Source organism: Rhinolophus ferrumequinum, chromosome 17 (assembly GCF_004115265.2).
Source record: "Rhinolophus ferrumequinum isolate MPI-CBG mRhiFer1 chromosome 17, mRhiFer1_v1.p, whole genome shotgun sequence".
In the NCBI taxonomy this organism is placed as follows: domain Eukaryota; kingdom Metazoa; phylum Chordata; class Mammalia; order Chiroptera; family Rhinolophidae; genus Rhinolophus; species Rhinolophus ferrumequinum.
The window spans coordinates 5,817,528-5,837,110 of NC_046300.1; the positions used below are offsets into that span (position 1 = coordinate 5,817,528).

General features: G+C 38.6%; 2 protein-coding genes across 9 annotated transcripts in view; both read right to left on the minus strand.

The window, feature by feature from the left end:
* The window catches only part of DOCK3 (dedicator of cytokinesis 3), a 306,392-nt gene that overhangs the window by 152,810 nt on the left and 133,999 nt on the right, over positions 1-19,583 (minus strand). For all 7 annotated transcript variants that reach the window (XM_033131981.1, XM_033131979.1, XM_033131980.1 and 4 more), the window contains 3 exons: positions 18,565-18,649; positions 9,333-9,374; positions 8,570-8,724 (listed from right to left, as the gene is read on the minus strand). In XM_033131981.1, coding sequence (XP_032987872.1) covers positions 8,570-8,724; positions 9,333-9,374; positions 18,565-18,649 — 282 coding nt within the window. The remainder of the gene's footprint in view (positions 1-8,569; positions 8,725-9,332; positions 9,375-18,564; positions 18,650-19,583) is intronic.
* LOC117036771 (heterogeneous nuclear ribonucleoprotein H3-like) lies at positions 16,301-17,687 on the minus strand. Of its 2 annotated transcripts, XM_033131987.1 has the most exons (3): positions 17,441-17,493; positions 17,163-17,301; positions 16,301-17,117 (listed from the first exon to the last, which is right to left on the minus strand). In XM_033131987.1, exon 3 carries the CDS (start codon positions 17,044-17,046, stop codon positions 16,516-16,518), a length of 531 nt encoding a protein of 176 aa, XP_032987878.1. In that variant the 5' UTR covers positions 17,047-17,117; positions 17,163-17,301; positions 17,441-17,493; the 3' UTR covers positions 16,301-16,515. The 2 variants fall into 2 exon arrangements, with proteins under 2 accessions (XP_032987878.1, XP_032987877.1); XM_033131986.1 differs by having other exon boundaries at positions 17,163-17,687.

A 19,583-nucleotide genomic window follows, 5' to 3' on the forward strand; every position in this document is an offset into this window, starting at 1 on the left:
CATAATATAATACCAGGTCTTATTGGATATCATATTCAAAAAAATCATTGCCAAGGGGACTGTCAATAAGCTTTCTTCCTGTTTTGTTTGTTCATTTATTTTGTTCTTCAGATTCCACATATAAGTGACATCAGTGGTATTTGTCTTTCTCTGTCTGACTTATTTCACTTAGCATAATACCCTCTATATCCATTCATATTGTCACAAACGGTAAGATTTCATTCTTTTCTTATGGCCGAGTAATATTCCGTCATATATCAGTACCCCATCTTCTTTATCCAATCAACAAAGCAGAAATAGACTCATAGATACAAAGAACATTGTGATGGTTGCCAGATGGAAGCGGGGTTGGGGGCTGGATAAAAAAGGTGAAGAGATTAAGAAGTACAAATTGGTAGTTACAAAATAGTCATGGGGATGTCAAGTAAAGCACAGGGAACATAGTCAATAGTATTGTAATACCTATGTATGGTACCAGATGGGTACTAATCGGGGGATCACTTTGTAAATTACATAAATGTCTAACCACTAGTAACCACTGTAACTAATATAAAATAATATTGAATGTCACCTGTAATTGAAAAATAAAAATAAACAAAAATAAGCTTTTTCCTGTTTTCTTCTAGGAGTTTTACAGTTTCAGGTCTTACAAAAAGTCTTTAATCCATTTTGAGTTGATGTCTGTGTATGGTATAAGGGTAAAATTTCATTCTTTTGCATGGTGATATCTAGTTTTCCCAATACCATTTATTGATAAAGAGACTATCCTTTTGCATTGTGTATTCTTGGCACCCTTGTCAAAGTTCAGTTGACTGTATATAAATGGGTTTATTTCTGGGCTCTCTGTTCTGTTCCATTGGTCAGCATGTCTGTTTTTATGCTAGTACCATACTGCTTTGATTACTGTAGCTTTGAAATATATTTTGAAATCACGAAGTGTGATGCCTCCAGCTCTGTTCAATTGTGTCTACTCCTTTACTGGCACTTCTCCAACCTTCAATGTATTCCTAAATTACCTGGCAGCACACTGTGCATGTTAGGTACATAAAATGTTTTCTTAATAATTGAACTATTCCCCGTGTTTTGCCCTTTGCTCTTCTCACACGCTCTCACTTTTTCAGAAAGCTTTGCTTCTGCCTGCAGGAACTATCCCCATGAAAATTCTCATCTTCATCCGTGACATATCACTTGCATCACAGATGCCTCCACCACATGACCTATGGGTTGTTCAGCTACCACTCCAAACTTAACAGCCAAACCTGAACTCATCATTTGCTTCACTTGGCTGGCTTCAATAATTATAGCACCATTCTCCTGGTCTCCTTGGCCAAAAACCACTGAGTTATACATTTTAAAAAGAAAAAGAAACGAGAGGAATAACTAAGTTTTTTGCTACATTTAGTAAACTACTCATCCATTCAACAAATAATTATTGCCAACATTCTCAGGTTCAGAGAATTTGCTGGTAAATCAGCTTTTTAACAAATCCTTTCTCATTTTTGCTTACAGTCCAGTGGTGGGACAGACAATAAAAAAAGGTAAACATGTCAACTAGCATGCTAGATAGTATTAAGCACTACGGAAAAATATAAAGCAAGGAAGAGACATTGAGAATATGCAAGTGTAGGCAGGAGATGGTGGTAACGGTGGTTTCAGTTCTACACAGGGTGGCCAGGAAAAACCTAAGAGTATGGTATTTGAGGAAAAACCTGAAGGTGAGGATGCAAGCATCATGAAACTCCCCGGGAAACAGCAGGTGCAAAGAAGGGCCCTTGTTTTCAGGGAAGAGCAAGGAGGCCACTGTAAAGTGGAATGATCAAGGAGGAAGTGATGGGCATTAGGCTGTAGCCGTGATGAGGCCGGGATCAGATCCTACAGGGCAAAGTGCCTTTTCCTCCCTCATCCTCCTCCTACCCTCCTAATCCAGGGCCTATCACTTCACGTCTGCAATAGCTTCTAACTCATCTATTTTCCAGTTTAACCTACATATTGCCACTGTGATCATCTCAAATCACCACCTTCAACACGTCGTTCCTCTGCTCAAGGAGTCATAAGGGTTATCTAACGCACCAAGCCTAAATTAGCGTACAGGATTTCCAGGGCTCTCCTAGACCTATTTCATCTTGTCTCTAGCACTTGTTTTCTGATCAAACATTTACTGAGCTCTTTCTTTGTTTAAGAGGCTGTGAGCAGCCAAAGGCAGTAAGTAAGAAAGGGATTCGAGCCCTGGAGTTCACCGTCAACACAAACCTGTTTCTAGCTCTAATAGCCTCTCCTAATTTCCCGCACACGTGCATTGCGGTCTTTGTTGTTTCTGACTCAAACTTTTGCCTTTGCTACTTTTCATGCTTGAGTATCTTCTCATCTTGAACTTACAATAAAATCCAAAATCCTTCCATGGCTATAAGGCCTGCATAAGCTGTCCCTGACTCTCCTCAATCACCTCTTTCCTTCTCTCATTCACTACATCGCAGCAACACTCACTACTTCTCAGTTCTCTGAATGTACCAAGTCTTTCGCTGCATCTAGACCTTCTTCTGCCTTTGTCATGTTACCCACTCTTTTTGCTTAAGCCTTAGCTTAGATGCCATAAGAGCTTGCCTGCACGCCAATCTACGTGAGGTTTCACAGCACCCTGCATGATTTTCCTTTATGGCATTTACCATGATTTTTAAACCACAGTTATTCATGTGATCATGTGTTTAATGATCTTTCTACTAAGGAGAGTGGTCTCTCTACTAGATTGTTAAGTTCCAAGAAGACAAGCGGGTACCTCTCTTGCTCACTTCAATATCTTTAGCATGTACCCAAACACCTAGGGTAGACGTTTAATAAATATTTGTTGAACAAATGAATTAATACCCTATCTGGATCCTGGCCATTCTTCTACTCAATTACTTTTATTTTCTACAAGAGCCCTTTCTGGTTTCTCAGTCTCCCAATAATCCTCTTCTTCCTGACTTTTCTTTTTTAAAAACAGTTCTTTGAATATTGAATACAAAACCTTGGTGACAATTAATCCAGCTCACCATGACAGGAAAAGCCATCTCTCCCAATATATGGGAGAGCTATTTCTTTCCCAAACACAATTTAATCCTAAATATAGAGCAAAGCCTGAAATATAATTGATTAGAAAAATATATATAAAACAAACAGGACTTCTCATTTTTTATCTTAAAGAAAGTCTATAATAAAGTTTCAACTTAACAGGTTGTGTTTTTTGTTTTTCCCTGACTTCTCATTGGGCTTAAAATCCCGCCACATGTCAGTAAGGCGTCTGCCCATCTTATTTCCACTCATCTTGGAAAATCATGTTTCACATTTTTAGGAATCCTGTAGCACCTTTCTCAGGCCTCCTCAGGAGCAGGGACAGTTCTTGTCTTTTCTGTTTTTTTTTTAATTTATTGGGGTGACAATTGTTAGTAAAATTACATAGATTTCAGGTGTACAATTCTGTATTACATCATCTATAAATCCCATTGTGTGTTCACCACCCAGAGTCAGTTCTCCTTCCATCACCATATATTTGATCCCCCTTACCCTCATGTCCCACCCCCCACTCCCCTTACCCTCTGGTAACCACTAAACTATTGTCTGTGTCTATGAGTTTTTGTTTCTCATTTGTTTGTCTTGTTCTTTTGTTGCTTTTGGTTTATATACCACATATCAGTGAAATCATATGGTTCTCTGCTTTTTCTGTCTGACTTATTTCGCTTAGCATTATATTCTCAAGATCCATCCATGTTGTCACAAATGGTCCTATTTCATCTAGTCTTACCGCCAGATAGTATTCCATTGTGTATATACACCACAACTTCTTTATCCATTCATCTATCGAAGGACATTGTGGTTGTTTCCACGTCTTGGCCACCGTAAACAAAGCTGCAATGAACATTGGGGCACACGTGTCTTTATGTATAAATGTTTTCAGATTTTTTTGGGTAGATACCCAGGAGAGGGATTGCTGGGTCATATGGTAATTCTATTCGTAATTTTTTGAGGAACCTCCACACTGCCTTCCATAATGGCTGCACCAGTCTGCATTCCCACCAACAGTGTATGAGGGTTCCTTTTTCTCCACAGCCTCTCCAACACTTGTTACTATTTGTCTTGATGATGATAGCCATTGTGACTGGGGTGAGGTGATATCTCATTGTGGTTTTTATTTGCATTTCTCTGATGATTAGTGATGTTGAGCATTTTTTCATATGTCTATTGGCCATTTGTATGTCCTCTTTGGAGAAATGTCTATTCAGGTCCTCTGCCCATTTTTCAATTGGGTTGTTTGTTTTTTTGTTGTTGAGTTTCATGAGTTCCTTGTATATTTTGGATATTAGCCCCTTATCGGAGGCACTGTTTGCAAAAATCTTCTCCCATTCAGTTGGTTGCCTCTTTATTTTGTCGATGGTTTCTTTTGCTGTGCAGAAGCTTTTAAGTTTCATATAGTCCCATTCGTTTATTTATGGACCCAAGGTCCCTAAATTTAGTACCTATGTTTTCTTCTATGCAGTTTACTGTGTCAGGTCTCATGCTTAAGTCTTTGATCCATTTTTAATTAATTTTGGTACATGGTGACAGATAGCAGTCCAGTTTCATTCTTTTGCATGTGGCTATCCAATTCTCCCAGCACCATTTATTGAAGAAGCTGTCTTTCCTCCATTGTATGTTTTTAGCTTCTTTGTCAAAAATTGTCCATATTTATGTGGTTTTATTTCTGGGTTCTCAATTCTATTCCATTGGTCTGTGGGTCTATTTTTCTGCCAATACCATGTTGTTTTGATTATTGTAGCCCTGTAGTACAAGCTAACGTCAGGGAGTGTGATACCTCCAGTATTGTTCTTTTTTCTTAAGATTGCTTTGGCTATTCGGGGTCGTTTGTGGTTCCAAACAAATCTGACGATTTTTTGTTCTATTTCTTTAAAAAATGCCATTGGGATTTTGATGGGGATTGCATTAAATCTGTATATTGCTTTGAGTAATATGGCCATTTTAACTATGTTGATTCTTCCAATCCATGAGCACGGAATGTCTTTCCATTTCTTTGTGTTTTCTTCAATTTCTTTCAAAAATTTCTTATAGTTTTCAGCATGTAGGGGACAATTCTTTTCAACCTAAATCCCTAACAGTTATTGCAAGGGCCCACAAACAGGAAACCCGCAGTAAATGCTTGCTAAACTGCTTAATTAAATGAAAATCTCTTGATTCACAGGTGACTGACTGGTACTTCTTAACTAATATGCACTTATTCATTCAGTCACTCAATAAATATTTATTTAATGCTCCAATATCCAAGATCCAGTGCTTAGCAATGGGGAGGAAATGGTACAAAAGACACACAACGACACACACATTCCATGCATGTTTACACACACATTCCATGCAATTTACATGCATGTTTACAATTATAATATAATTATCTAGTAATGGGAAAAAGCTGGGGACAGGGTGTCTTCATGGGTGTAATTAAGTCCCAGGGCCTGATTCTACCCATAAATATTGAGGAAGGTTTCATAAAGTTGAGTTTTAAAGAATGGACAGGAGTTTACTAAGCCAACAAGGGTAGGGAGACATGAAAGAGCAAGGCACGTTTAGGGAAAGCCAAATAAGTCATCAGGAGGAAAACAGGATGCATGAAATAAGGTTAGAGAAACAGGCAGAATTATATCATGTTGAGCCTTTTATGCCACGCCAAGTAACAAGGCTAAGTGGGAGCTGACATGAATGGTCTGCGTTTTTAAGAGAAGTGTGGTGGTGGTATGGAGCATAACTCAGGAAGACCGGGAATCTATGTTTGGGGAGAAATGGGAAGGACCTGGTGTGACAGTGGGGATGGAGTGGGGTCGGTGGTTTGATTGATATTTAGGAGACTGAAGTGACAGGACACAGTGATCAACACGAAGGGACGGAGAGAGGGAGAGAGGAGCCTCAGAGGATTCCTACGTTTCTGAGATGGATCTCTCAGCAAATGATAATGACTTTCACTTGATTTAAAGAACACAGGAGGAAATATATGTGTGAGGAAAGAACATGAACTCAGTTTAGATATGCTGAGGTGGAAAAGTCTGGGGGCCACCCAATGGCAGACGTCTGCTAGGGAAAACGACAGAAGGACTGAAGCTCGGGGGAGAGGTCTTAATAGACTGAGATTTCAAGGCTAAATATGTAGGATTCTGTTCAGAATGATGAAATGTCACAAAAAATAGTTAGAGCTACCAAGGCCCTGCCAACTGATTCTTCCCTTCGCAGATCATCTAATACTATCAGTCAAGATATATCAGGATGCTGTATGAGGGTTTGCAATTTGTCGTTCACTTTAGCCCTTCCAGGTTTGCCTGTGGAATCCGCAATGAGACAAAGGGGGGAAGATCTGGTCTTCTCCTTAGCCCGCTCCCCCGGCTCACATGTGTTCTTGGGCACAGAGGTGAGAGTGTCCTGGCCAGCTCCATTTGGCTGGAGACGAGACTAGAAATATCTGATTGGAAAGACAGTCACTCAAGGAGTTCTCTTGAGGAGGAGAAACAACTAAAGCAATTGCTCTGTAAAATACTCCATGCACCTGACATAATACATCCCTAATCTTTCATGACTTCTGAAAACTGCTTAGAGAAAGTAATATATGACCAGTTTAATACCTTATCATAATGAAAGCACAATTATCTCATAATATTAGCTCAAGGACCTAAATTTTTGAGGGCTTATACAACTACATAAATCCTATTGGAAAGAAGAAAGAACATCTATTGATTAAACCTAAAATTCTGCTTATTAGTTCACTCTTAAAACTAAACAAAGTAGATGATATTTTCAACTAAGGATCTTATGGTTTTATTACGTGAATGGGAAAGTGATATAGTTCTCTAATATCTAAGGATTTTTAAATGGCCTAAACATTTTCAGCAACTCCACAAAAAAATGTTTTTTATATTTCTCCTTTTAAGATGTTTTATTGTTTCTTGAGGCTAAATTATAAACAATAAGTCCAAAGATAAAACAATGGGCACACTGATGATCCTGCACGGATTGCAAACCAGAGCAGTGGGGTATCTCTGGGGGGCTTGGGTCTTCTCTGTGCAGTTAGCCCGATAAAGCAAGGAATGGGCACAGGCACGTGTGGGGCACTGGGACCGTGGAGAGAGACAGTCCCTGGCACTCAGGATGAAGTGTACTCTGGTTTTCAAACAGACTTTCAGTGGTTCACAGGGTATTGAGTGGGGCGGAGCGTAGTGAGATTTCTGTTATTTCCCCTTTCTCTTCCACACTGGAGTAGTTCTATCTTATCTGTTTCATATATTAAACTTTCTCATAAAATTTAGCTTAAAGAAAGAATTCTTCCATACACAGAAATAAGTACTAATAAAGTTTACAAACCTCTGCTCCACTAGAAAAACAAGAGCAGCCAGAACTTACAGCCATGCAGCCCTGGCCTGAGTCTCGTCTGCACGTGGAAGCTGTAGCTGCTTTCGCTACCACTACTACCTTCTTGACCACAGCTTTCCTAGAAGCACATACTAGAAACCACTGGTGACAAGACAGACCTACATGCCTTTTATTCCTATGCCACTGAACCACTGGTGCTTTAATTTTTTTGGTGGGGGAAAGGGAGTCCAAATCAGAGGCACTGTGGAGCGTGCACACCTGATTTGCCTTTGTACTCTGTTATAACTGCCATTTTCAATTTTCCCACATGTAACATGCAATTGGAAAAGAAACCGTTGTTTTCAAATTTTAAGTAAAATAATAAAACAAAAAACCATAAAGTACTCTTAACACAGGAAGTCACCAAACAATATAAAAGTATTCCAAGATTTATTTTCTCTCTGCCCCACCGAGAAGACAACTACAAAGAAAAGCTTGGACTCCCTAAAATCCCAAGCTGGCTACGAAGGTCATCTCCCCCCACGGGAGCCTTACTGGCCTCTAGAAAAAGAGAAGCCTAGAATGTCTCCTTGACTCCTCTCTCCCTTTCCCGGGAAAAAGCACTGGTGCAGCTGCTGGTGCCTAAGTGCCTCGTGGCTCTGCCAAGATCCACGTCAGCCCCTTTCTGCGGCCTCTCCTCCAACTCAAGGCAACAAGGACTGATGGAGTCAGGCCCACCTTCCCTGCTGCCCGAAGATGCTCCCCACTTCACAGGGCTGGTGGCACTGAGGGCCGGGGCTGCCCTCAGACAGGACCCCGTTAGCCTATCCCCTCTCCCACATGCAGCAAGGCGGAGCCCAGGGCTTCCTGCAGTCTAGGCCTGGGCTCTGCTGAGTGTGCTGTGTTCTGTGTTTCTGTATTCATTTCCTCCGGCACTGAAGAGATGCATCCTTTTCACTTCCGGAGGTGGTGAGAGCCAAGACTGGAAGCTGAGCTTCCGGCGGGGGGAGGGAAAAGGCACAGGATAAGAGGCCACGCGTGCCTTCAGGGTACACTGAGACGAGGCAAAGCTCCCAGCGAAGAGGAGCTTACTCTATCTTGCTTTGCGTACTCTGTGCATCTATCTTCTCTGACGGCCCGAGATGCCTATGACCCTGGCCATACCATCCTAGCCCAGAGTCCCAACCTCAGCAGAACTTCTAGTAACTTTTACCTGATCTGCTTGCCTTCTCGCATATCATACAAGGAAAAGAAGACATCAGTATCTTCCCCAATGGTGTTGTAGGTGAAACTCTTCAGGCTTAGGAAGAAGTGATGTGGCACTGGCATCCGACAGGTTTCCCCGTGACGTGGGCGCATTGTATCTACCTAACGAGGAAGGCAAAAAAACAGTGATTTTTTGCTTTACTTATTCATTATATTAATCATAAATAAAATGAAAACTAAACGACTAACTCACTGCTAAAGGGAATCATTTAAGAGAGAGACTGAAGGTGATTCTTCTGCTTGTAGGGGGTACTGTGTCAACATGCTTGGTTTGAGGTGGACAAATATGCAGCTGGGAAAAGTAAACAGAGCGAAGGAGATACTGCAACAGTAATTCCAACTTACGAGGGAACTCAAAATCTCCTCCAGGTCATAAACATCTAAATTCGCCATGGAACCATTTTCAAATCATTTCTTGGAGATACTGCATGACCCTGCTGGACTTGAATTACACTGTTAGATGATAACAGTTACCATCTAAATGACATTTTTATTTTCTTACAGACTGATTAATTTTAGTCTCTCAGTCTCCTTTCTTTCAGTTGTGCTTATGTAAATTTGCACAGAGGAGTGGAGACTGGCCAAATGTGCTTAAAGGTCAGAACTCCTTAGATGAGACCCCACACAAATGACAGCGGTGTCTCGTTTCCCGGTGCATCCCTATGTGTGATCTCTTAAAAGAAAGAGCGAGGCCTGGTTAAGATGCTTACCTGGGACGTGCTTTGCTGTACACTCTGCCGACTAGATAAATGCTATGGAAAGAAAGAAAGAAAAATTCACTCAACTGGGAAGGAAACTAACTTTCATTAAGCATTTTCTATATGCTTGGCATTCCGCTATGTCGTTTATATACATGAGCTCATTTAATTCTAGTAACCTTGTTAGATAAATGTTATTTATGTTTGATGGAGGCATCTAGGCTTAGAACGAGGAAGAGATTAGCTGAAGGTCACACAGCAAGGCGGTAGCAAAGTCTGGATTTAAACCCAAGCCTTTCCAGCTCAGAGGACCAGCCAACTCACAGGTGGGACTTGCTACTGGGTTTTTGCTGTGGCACCATCCTCTCCACAGGCTGTATGTACCATGTCCTGAGCTGTGTAATCCAGCCTTTTCGGGCTCTCCACATTGAAGGAGGTGTAGCCTTTAACCAAAAGGGGCTCCCTCCCAAACTTCTCTCCATCTGTTCCTTTACTGCTGGCTGAAGTTAGAAGAAGCAGATTCCAATCCAAGCCATACACAAATGGGTTGTGCAACTTCAGGCAAATTGCTTACTTTCCCCAAGAGATACTTTCCTCAACTGTAAAACTGAGACAAAGCGTTTATTGTCTTCCTAACAGGGTTATTATTATTAGGCTTAAATTTCATAATGGGAAGCAGTGTGACACAGCAGTTAGGGACCTCAGTGCAGAAGTCAGGACACCTGGTTTTAAACCTCGACTCATGGGGCTTCCTCATCTGTAAAGAGAGTGTAACATGTGCTGAACTCAACTTCATGGGGTTTTGTGCAGATTAACCCAGCACAGAACCCATTGCTTGTAAGTAGTGGACCATTATTATCTGTAATTAGCATTCTTCTTATTATTATTGGTATAATTAGTTATTATAGAAAAGTCAGTCCCATTTAGAAGTAAACCCTTGCCAGAAAGAATGGTGGGTTCACAAACATTCGATCCCTGGTCTTGGTAAACTCAACCATGAGAGTTTCTATCCTGCTCCTTTTTGAGGTCTACAGGCGTGAGACCACTCATTCAGTGAACTGTTCCACGTCACATGAGTACAAAGAATGGTTGCTGAGGAGAATGATTTTTTCCTTCCAAATACACACATTTAACCCTAAATAAAACTAAAGTACAATTAAATATTAATTTAAATGCATCTCACTAGCTGTATTTGTTAATTATTAAATATTCATGTGCATTATTAGCTAATTATTACTGACTATTAATGTTCATTCATGGGACTATATGTTCCCATAATACTTATTAAATACAGTTGCCCTCCGTGTGCACAGATTTCACATTTTTGGATTCAACCAACCACAATTTGAAAATATTTGGGGAAAAAATTTAAAAATCCCAGAAAGTTCCAAACAGCAAAACTTGAATTTGCCACGTGCCCAGCACTATAAGGAATGCACGCAAATAGAGTGATGTGCAGGCATACCCTGCTGCAGCGCACAGGTAAATATAGGTGACATGCAAATACTGTAGCATTTTTACATAAGGTACTTGAGAATCTGCAGATGTTGATATGTGCAGGGAATCCTGGAACCAACTCCCTACAGATACCGAGGGACAACTATGTACAAAAGCAGGTGTCCCCCAGCTGGGGAAATCATCACATAGAATGTAGATGTACAAAATAGAAGTTCATATATAAAATAGGCTACAAAAAATGCTTTTAAAAGTCTTTCAAAGAAAAACATCAAGCTTTCTATGGTTTACTGACCCATATTCCACTGGGAAGGTTACTAACCAAAAATACTTTCTGTTGTTTTATTTTATGTTCAGGGGCTGTACTAAGTCATTCTTCTCAAGTAGATTTACTGGCTAACTCTTAAATGACTACCAATTTTAAACATAAACATTCAGTCATAACTATATACAGAAGTTTACAGCTAATTTCAGTGTAAAACATCCTTGATGACAATAACAAATGTCATTCTAGATTTCATAGGCATTGAATTTTGGGAGGCCTTTTCAACCTAGTCTGAAAGCACACCACATGGGCAGCCACAGAAAGGCACAGGAACTGGCATTTTGGATGCCTTTCACGGCACTGTAGGGAAAAACCACGATCTTGTTGTCAGGCAGCCTTAAGCTAGCCAGTTGATTATTCCCTGTACAGAGCCATCGTCCCCTGTATTACAGCTATAATTATTATGTTTCCATATTTGCTATCCAATTCTAGACTTTGTCCTCCCAGGGAGCAAAGCACCTGTCTTAATCATCTTTATATCCTAAGTACCTCGTAATGTGTAGCAAAAATATAAATTAATTGAAAAATGCATGGACTGCATTACTGCCTCTATCAAAATTTCCCCCATAGAAAAGTCATTTTCAGCCCTTTGAAGTCTCTGGTTCAATCAGTCTATCAAAGTCTACCAAGCTGGGCAAAAAATAACTGTGCATCTATTCAACTGAATAACACAATTAATTGTCTTCTGTACATGTTGAGAATTGTCTTAGGTGTTGTGGGTCTTACAAGGAATTATAAGACATATCTAGTCAGGATGACCAAAGATACTTGATTGTTTTTAAATAATCAACTCATTTAAATCCAGAATTAGACGTATACACATTGATCTACTAAAAATATTAATTACCCTGTTTCCCCGAAAATATGACCTAGCCAGATCATCAGCTCTAATGCATCTTTTGAAGCAAAAATTAATATAAGACCTGGTATTATTATTATATTATTATTATTATTATTATTATTATTATTATTATTCTATATTCTATTCTATTCTATTCTATTATATTATATTATATTACATTACATTATACCTGGTCTTGTTTTACCATAAGACCGGATCTTATATTAATTTTTGCTCCAAAAGACGCATTACAGCTGATGGTCCACCTAGGTCTTATTTTCTGGGAAACATGGTAGCACTAGCAGATAACAGACTAACATAGTCCCTAACACATGCTAATGTGGAAGGATAATAATGTAGCAGGAGGTTATAATATGAATAGTCTGTTAGCTCCTCTTGCAATATAGAAGCTCTCGTGTTATGTAATCTTCAAGTGCTCACATTTCCTAAAGAGGCATGGCTAATTAAGATTAACAGAAAGACTTTGTTATTGCCTTTGAGAAGCTTTCTAGTTGAGGCAGCACCAATTCTCTACCCTTGAAAAGTGGCTGCAGACTTGCTATTATGTAGAAAAATTGAGGAGCATTACAGCTTCCTTTGGTTCTTATCATATAGAAAATCTATCTCTGTATTTAAAGAGATTTTTATCAATCATTATCATTCAACATTTGTGTAGGGACTTGATTTTTTAATGAAAAAATAAAATGTTCTAAATGCAAACTTAAGGTATAATCCTATTTATAAAGGTTTCTTGCAAAATATGTGGCAAGGAATATTATTATAATCAGAAAGTTTCATATTCTTTGTAATCTCTAGTAACAGATTTAAATGTTAATACAAAAGGTCCTAAAAGGTTATTCCTTTGAACCTGGTTGATAAATTTAAGACTTACCAAAACATTTACTGTGCATTTGCTGTATGCAATTTAACATTAAAACATATGGCTTTCAAAGAATTTACAGACTCTCAAAATCAGTTTCTCTTCATTATTATCTAATTCTGTCAAAAAGCAAATACATGGAATAAAAAGATGAAAAATCAGCATAAAATGAAATAAAAAGGAACCTGTACCTTAGGCCTTTTTGAGAAATCAACATTTTAAATTAACATTTAAATTTAGTAAAAGTAACATAAGCACATAGTTTTCAAAGCTAAATAGCCTTAAAAACCTTGCAATAAAATTATCAGTCCTCTGTTCACCCTGTCATTCCCCAAAGATAAGTACTTTCAACTCTTTATTGTGTTTTCCCCTAGAGTTTGTCAGATATTTCTAAATGTCATATTTATAGTGCTCTCTCTTCACCCAATTTTAGGTTTGTCTATTGGCCTCTTATTATGGAAGCTGAGGATTTTTGCATTTGTTTACATCTACTGCACTTCAACTATATTCTTAATATCTCATAAGTTTTGGTTAAAACTTGTGTATACTATTGTAACATTTAATGTCATCCTGGGACTTCCCTCTGATGTTAACCTGAGAATTCATTGCACCTCTTAATTGAGTCAGAATTCCTTTCCTGGATGAAACATAATAGCGTCTTTTGGTTTACTTCTCTCATTTTAAAGAAATAATCTATTCTTCAGTAGTCTCCTGAAAGGGGATTAAAAAGTTGTTTTATTTTGTTTTGTTTTTGAGATTTTAAGTGACCAAAATTTTCTTCGGGCTACTTTCCCACTTAATAATGTGACTCAGTAATACAAAATTCTAGGTTCAATTTTTTTTTCCTTAGAATTTTAAAGTAAATTCTTCATTATTGCTAATTTTCAATGTTGCTATTAGGAAGACAAATTTTTTTTTACAACAAATCCTTAGTAGGTGACCTATTTTTCTCTCAGGAAGCTCTCAGCTTTAGTGAGCTGAAATTTCACAATTAAATGCTAAATACTTGTTGGATCCTTTCAATCTGGAGACTCTTATCTATGTTCTGGGAGAGTTTTTCTCCCAGCTTTATTAAAATATAATTGACTAGAGTGCTGTATGGGTACTGGACTTATCAGGGGGATCACGTCATAGATTGTATAGATGCCTGACCACTGCGCTGTACATCTGAAGCTGATGTAGAACAACAAGGAATGTTAACTAACATTATATACATATTATATATACATATATATATGTATATATACATATATATACAACACACACATATACATATATATATATATATACACATTCATTCATATTCACAGGATGTAAAGTACAGCACAGGGAATATAGTCAATGGTATTATAACAGCTATATATGAGGTCAGAGGGGTAGTAGAATGGGTGCAACTGATTTTTGTATATTGACTTTATATCCTAAAACTTTACTGAATTTGTTAATTAGTTGTAACAGTTTTTTAGTGGAGTCTTCAGGATTTTTTGTATACAAGATCATGTCATCTGCAAACAGTAACAATTTTACTTCTCCCTTTCAAATTTGGATGCCTTTTTTTTCTTGCCTAATTGCTCGGCTAGGACTTGCAGGACTATGTTGAATAGGAATGGTGAGAAGGGGCACCCTTGTGTTGTTCTTGATAATAAAGAAAAAGCTTTCAACTTTTCACTGTTGAGTATGATGCTGTTAGCGGTGGGCTTGTCATACATGGCTTTTATTATGTTGAGGTATGTTTCTCCTACGGCCATTTTGTTCCAAGTTTTTATCATGAAAGGATATTAAATTTTGTCAAATACTTTGTACCTATTGAGATGATCATATGATTTCTATCTTTCATTCCATTAATATGTTGTATCATATTTATTGATATGTATATATTGAACCACACTGGTATCACAGAAATAAATCCCACTTGATTATGTATGATCCTTTTAATGTGTTATTGAACTTGGTTTGTTAGTATTTTATCAAGAATTATTGCATCTATCTTCATCAGGCATATTACCCTGTAGTTTTCTTTTCTTGTAGTGTCCTTATCTGGCTTTGATATCAGGCTAATGCTGGCCTGTAAAGTAAGTCTGGGAGTGTTCCATAAGAGCGTGAGAAGGACTGGCATTCATTCTTCTTAAATTTTTGATAGAATTCACCTGTGAAACCATCTGGTCCTAGGTTTTTCTTTGTTGGGAAATTTTTGATTACTTATTCAATCTCCTCATTTGTTATTATCTGTTCAGTTTTCTATTTCTTCATGATTTAGTCTTGGTAGGTTGTACATTTCTCTCTCGGTTGTTCAATTTGTTGGCACGTAATTGCTCACAACCGTTGATGCTTCTGTTGTATCAATTATAATGCCTCCTTCCATTTATAATTTTATTTATTTGAGTCCCTGTTTTTCCTTGGTAAATACAGCTTGTCAATTCTGTTATCTTTTCAAAAAGAAAACAGCTGTTAGCTTCATTAATCTTTTCTATTGTTTTTGTATCCTCTATTTCATTTATTTTTGCTCTGATCTTTGTTATCTCCTTCCTGCTGCTAACTTTGAATCCCTGCTCAAATACCATCACAGGCCTTCTGTCAAACTTAGAATAAAATGCAAAATTCTTACCAAAAATAGCAACTCCGAACCATCCTTTTTAGGGTGGTTAGCCTCCAATTCTCATTCTCCTTTTACTTTCCACATCTAATTGATCAAAATTTATCATTTCTATTTACTAACATTTGCATTCTCTGTTGCATTTCTTCTCCATTCCTATTACTGCCTATCCATTATTTCTTGCCTGAATCACTTCCATAGTCGCCTTCCTTCGATTCCAGTCTTCCCCACTTTACATTTTTCTATAGACAGATTCAGCATTTAAAACCTATGCATGATCACGTCACTACCATCGTTCCATCTGAGTACTGGGTAGAGTTCAATGTGGGGCCTGTAAAGCTCTTCATGAGCTGGCTCTTGCCTCCTCCTTGGCCTTAATTGCCCAATCATTACTACAAACCTGCATGCCAAAGTTACCAAATATTTTATAGTTTCCTGGAACTACCATTTCCCTCTGCCGTGTGCCATTTTGGAATGTCTTTCCTTCTTGTTTGTCTCCTTGGTGAACCTCTGATTATCCCAAGACTCACCTTACGTACTAGTACCTCGGAAAGCTTTCATAAATTTTTTTCCAGTCCCAAGAAATAAGTCACCCCTCTAAAAGCATCAGTGTATATCTTAATTATTGCAGCACATATATGGCAACTGTTTGATCCTACTAGAGTAGATTCTAAACATGGGGACCACGCATGGGCTTCAGGGGCAAGCACCAGAAGGAACTATCCACCAATTCCCTAAAACTGAGACACTGTCCCAAGAAATTTCATCTGATCCCCCATGACCCAGAAAGGATTAGGAACCAATACCCTAGGTCGTGATATTCTTGAGGGAAGGGATAAGTCTGGTTCATCTTTAATTTCTTTTTCTTTTTTTTTTTTTGGTTTGAATATAAAAATTTATTTTTAAGTCAAAGTATGCAACAAATAAAACCTACAGAAAACAGATTTTTCCCATCACAATCTGTTGCTTTACCAAATAATATTTTGAAAACACATTCCTTCGGTCATTATAAAGTTCTTAAAATACAAAAGAAATTAAATCTGTAAGAAAGTCTAGTAGACCAGATGCTGTTGTCAGGACTCTTATGTTGGTGGTTATGCTTTAATACATCCCACGCCATCCACCTCCACTCATGCCACCTTGCCCATAGTAACCTCCACTGCCTCCACCACCACGGCCATAACCCCCCAAACCATCAGGAGTACCATAGCCTCCGCTGTAATTGTTCCCCATGCCCATTCTTCCAACAGATCCATAACCTCCCTGATTATCCATTCCTCTGCCGTAGCCTCCCATTCCAGAACCTCCCATTCCAGAGCCGCCTCCAGGAGTAGAATTCAAGAAGAGTTCAATGTATCGGTGTTGCATGTTATTCTTATCTTTAGACATGGCAGCTACTGCATCTTCATGTGTCACAAACTCTACATCTGCCTCTCCTGTTGCTCTGCCATCAGCTCCAATATCAATACGCACTCGTATTGGATTTAGTGGTGAGAAGAAATTAGCAATGTCATTTTCAGTTGCAGGAAAAGGCAATCCTCTCATGTGTACAAAATGACCACCATGAAAACCTGAACTGGCATCACCAGCTCCACCATAGCCATGTCCTCCCATACCTCTTCCATCTCTCATTCTGTCATCAAAGCCATCATTTCCATAGCCATAATTATTATAGCCACCATAGTCATCAAAACCTCCATAACCACCATCATATCCATCACCTCCTCGTCGCATTCCGTCACACATACTTCCACGCCCAGCTCCATAATAACCCCCTCTTCCTCCTATTGGTCTATCATATGGTCCCGGTCGCTGGCCCAGCAATCTTCTTGGTGGATCATATAATCCTCTGATTTCACTCCTGTTACTTCTGAAGATCTCAATATACCTGGGCCCTATTCTTTCCTTGTGTTTCCCCAGAGCATTTTCTGCTATCTCCTTTGAAGCAAACTGCACGAAGGCCTCCCCTGTGCTTCTCCCCTGGTAGTCCATCGTCAATGTTATCCCATTTGGCACGATTTCCAACCCTTGAAAGAACTGAACTATTTCCTCTTTGCTGCAACCAAATGGCACTCCACGAAGTCGTACTGTCCCATCACTAGCGTCATTTGGACCATTATGTTTCATAACCCAATCCATCTCAATACCGTTTGATTTAAATGCCCCTTTTACTTCAGATACCCTGTCGAACGACAACAGCGCCGATTCCGGGACTCGCGATGTCCGATCGTGAGGAAGAAGTTGCTTGCCTACTGGAGTGCTCCCCACAACGGTTCTCCATCTTTAATTTCTTTATCTCACATCTACCACATTGCACAGAGCATAGTTAAGGCAACTGTGCACAAATGCCTTTGTACACTAGTAAATATACATAAGCAAATATACAGAAGCAATTGATATTTTTTAAATATTATTTAGGCAAATTTCCTAAGGTCCCTGATCAGACAACATACTTCGTATCCTCTATGTTCTCTAAAAATATTACATTTTTAAACGAGAAATTTGTAATTCTTTCTAAAACTTGTAATTCTCACAAATATATACTCCTCAATTGTGAATTCCTTGAATACAGAGGTTTTACCCAGTCCCTTCGTCTCAGCTTAACGGTCACCTGAGGTTTCTGATGTTTGTTTTACTTAAAAATTGTGTACCTTTCTTTTTGTTACTTCAACCTGTGAAATGTAATCTTGGTAATCAGTCAACTCAATATATTTTTGTAATAACCAACAGCTAGGGATTTATCAGAATTTATCTCTTAGAAATAGTCATACATTATTTCCAGGTTTAATCACTATGTTAAACAATAACTGGCTCTTTTCAGCTTCAACTACCTTCTCTCCTTAAGAGGTAGGGACAGACAAAACTTTAGTAACTGCTGCAAGCTGAAGAGGCTCTGTTCGTGAGCAAAACCAACAGAGAAGTGCCCCCTAGACATTACAGTAAGCCCAACAGCTCTATGCAGTAATTCCATTTAGAAAAGCAAGTGTGATATGTACTATCAGAATAAGGAAGACCCCTTAATTACACTGGGACAAACACAAAGGAACAATTTTAGCAACACTGTTTCATAACATAATTAGGAAAAATAAACAAAGGAGAAAAAAGGAGGTGTGCAGGGGGAAAAAAATTACACTGTGTTAGATTTCTTACCATTTTATAGAGATCTGAGACACTAATCTGGTCTGAATCCACTACTTCAAAGTCCTTTCGAGGTACCAGGTCCAGGCCCAAATGCCTAGTAAAGAGAAAGACCACACTTAGCATGCCATGTCCTCAGATTACTCATCTCTCTTTCTGTGCCTGGGAGCCCATACCTGCCATGACAGTGTGGACAGAGGCTCAGACACTGCCCAGGAGAGGCCTGCCTTTACCCAGTAACACTTATTTGCGCTCACCCTTAGGAAAATAAATGAGGCTAGGGATTTTAAATCTGTCACATTTCTAGTCGTCAAGCAGTTCCCTTGTGATGGTAAGAAGGAGTCATTCAATATCACATTTTTAACAAATTGCTTGAGTTCATTAAGGATGGGTTTTCCATAGATCATTAATAAGTCACGCTTATTCTTCTACTTCTCCCCATCCTACAAGTATGCTCAAGGTTCAGTCATGCATTACTTCCATTAGGATGAAAAATTATCCAGGATCCAAGTAGATTTGTAATTCAAAGTCAAAGACATAAAAATTACCCACTGAAGATTAATTAAACTCAAAGAAATGTATATTTTGGTTGAGTTTTATCTCATTTTCAATTTAATTAATACTAACATTAAGCTACAGTAAAGACTTTACTACATATTAGCCAATATCTTAAGAAGCTTTAGATGGAAATTTAACCAAGGAGTACTACTATTACTAAAGAACATAATATATAGAAGATCTGATATAACTTGGGCAAAAAAGAAGTAATGGTGATTAATGGTTGATTAGGAGGCAGTATGAGGCAATGGAAATAACTCTGGACACAGTCAGAACTCGGGTTCCAATACGGTACATAATTTAGTCAATGAATGTTAGCTCCGGTCTCACTCTCTAGAACAACAGCTCTAAACCTGGAATCCAGTGGAGCTGTGGACCCCTGAAGCTTACAGCAGTAGGTGCGTGTGTTCATGTACGAGTTTTTTTCTGAGTAGAAAGAGGGTCTATAACTCTCATCAGGGTTTCAGAGATGC

What these genes read in the sequence shown, in the direction of transcription:
- LOC117036771 (XM_033131986.1), bottom strand. Translation starts at nt 17,553, where the DNA reads ATGGATTGGGTTATGAAACATAATGGTCCAAATGACGCTAGTGATGGG. An exon ending in TTATGGAGCTGGGCGTGGAA is followed by an intron (nt 17,118 to 17,162) that starts GTATGTGTGACG and finishes GATATGATGGTG; the next exon opens with GTTATGGAGGTTTTGATGAC.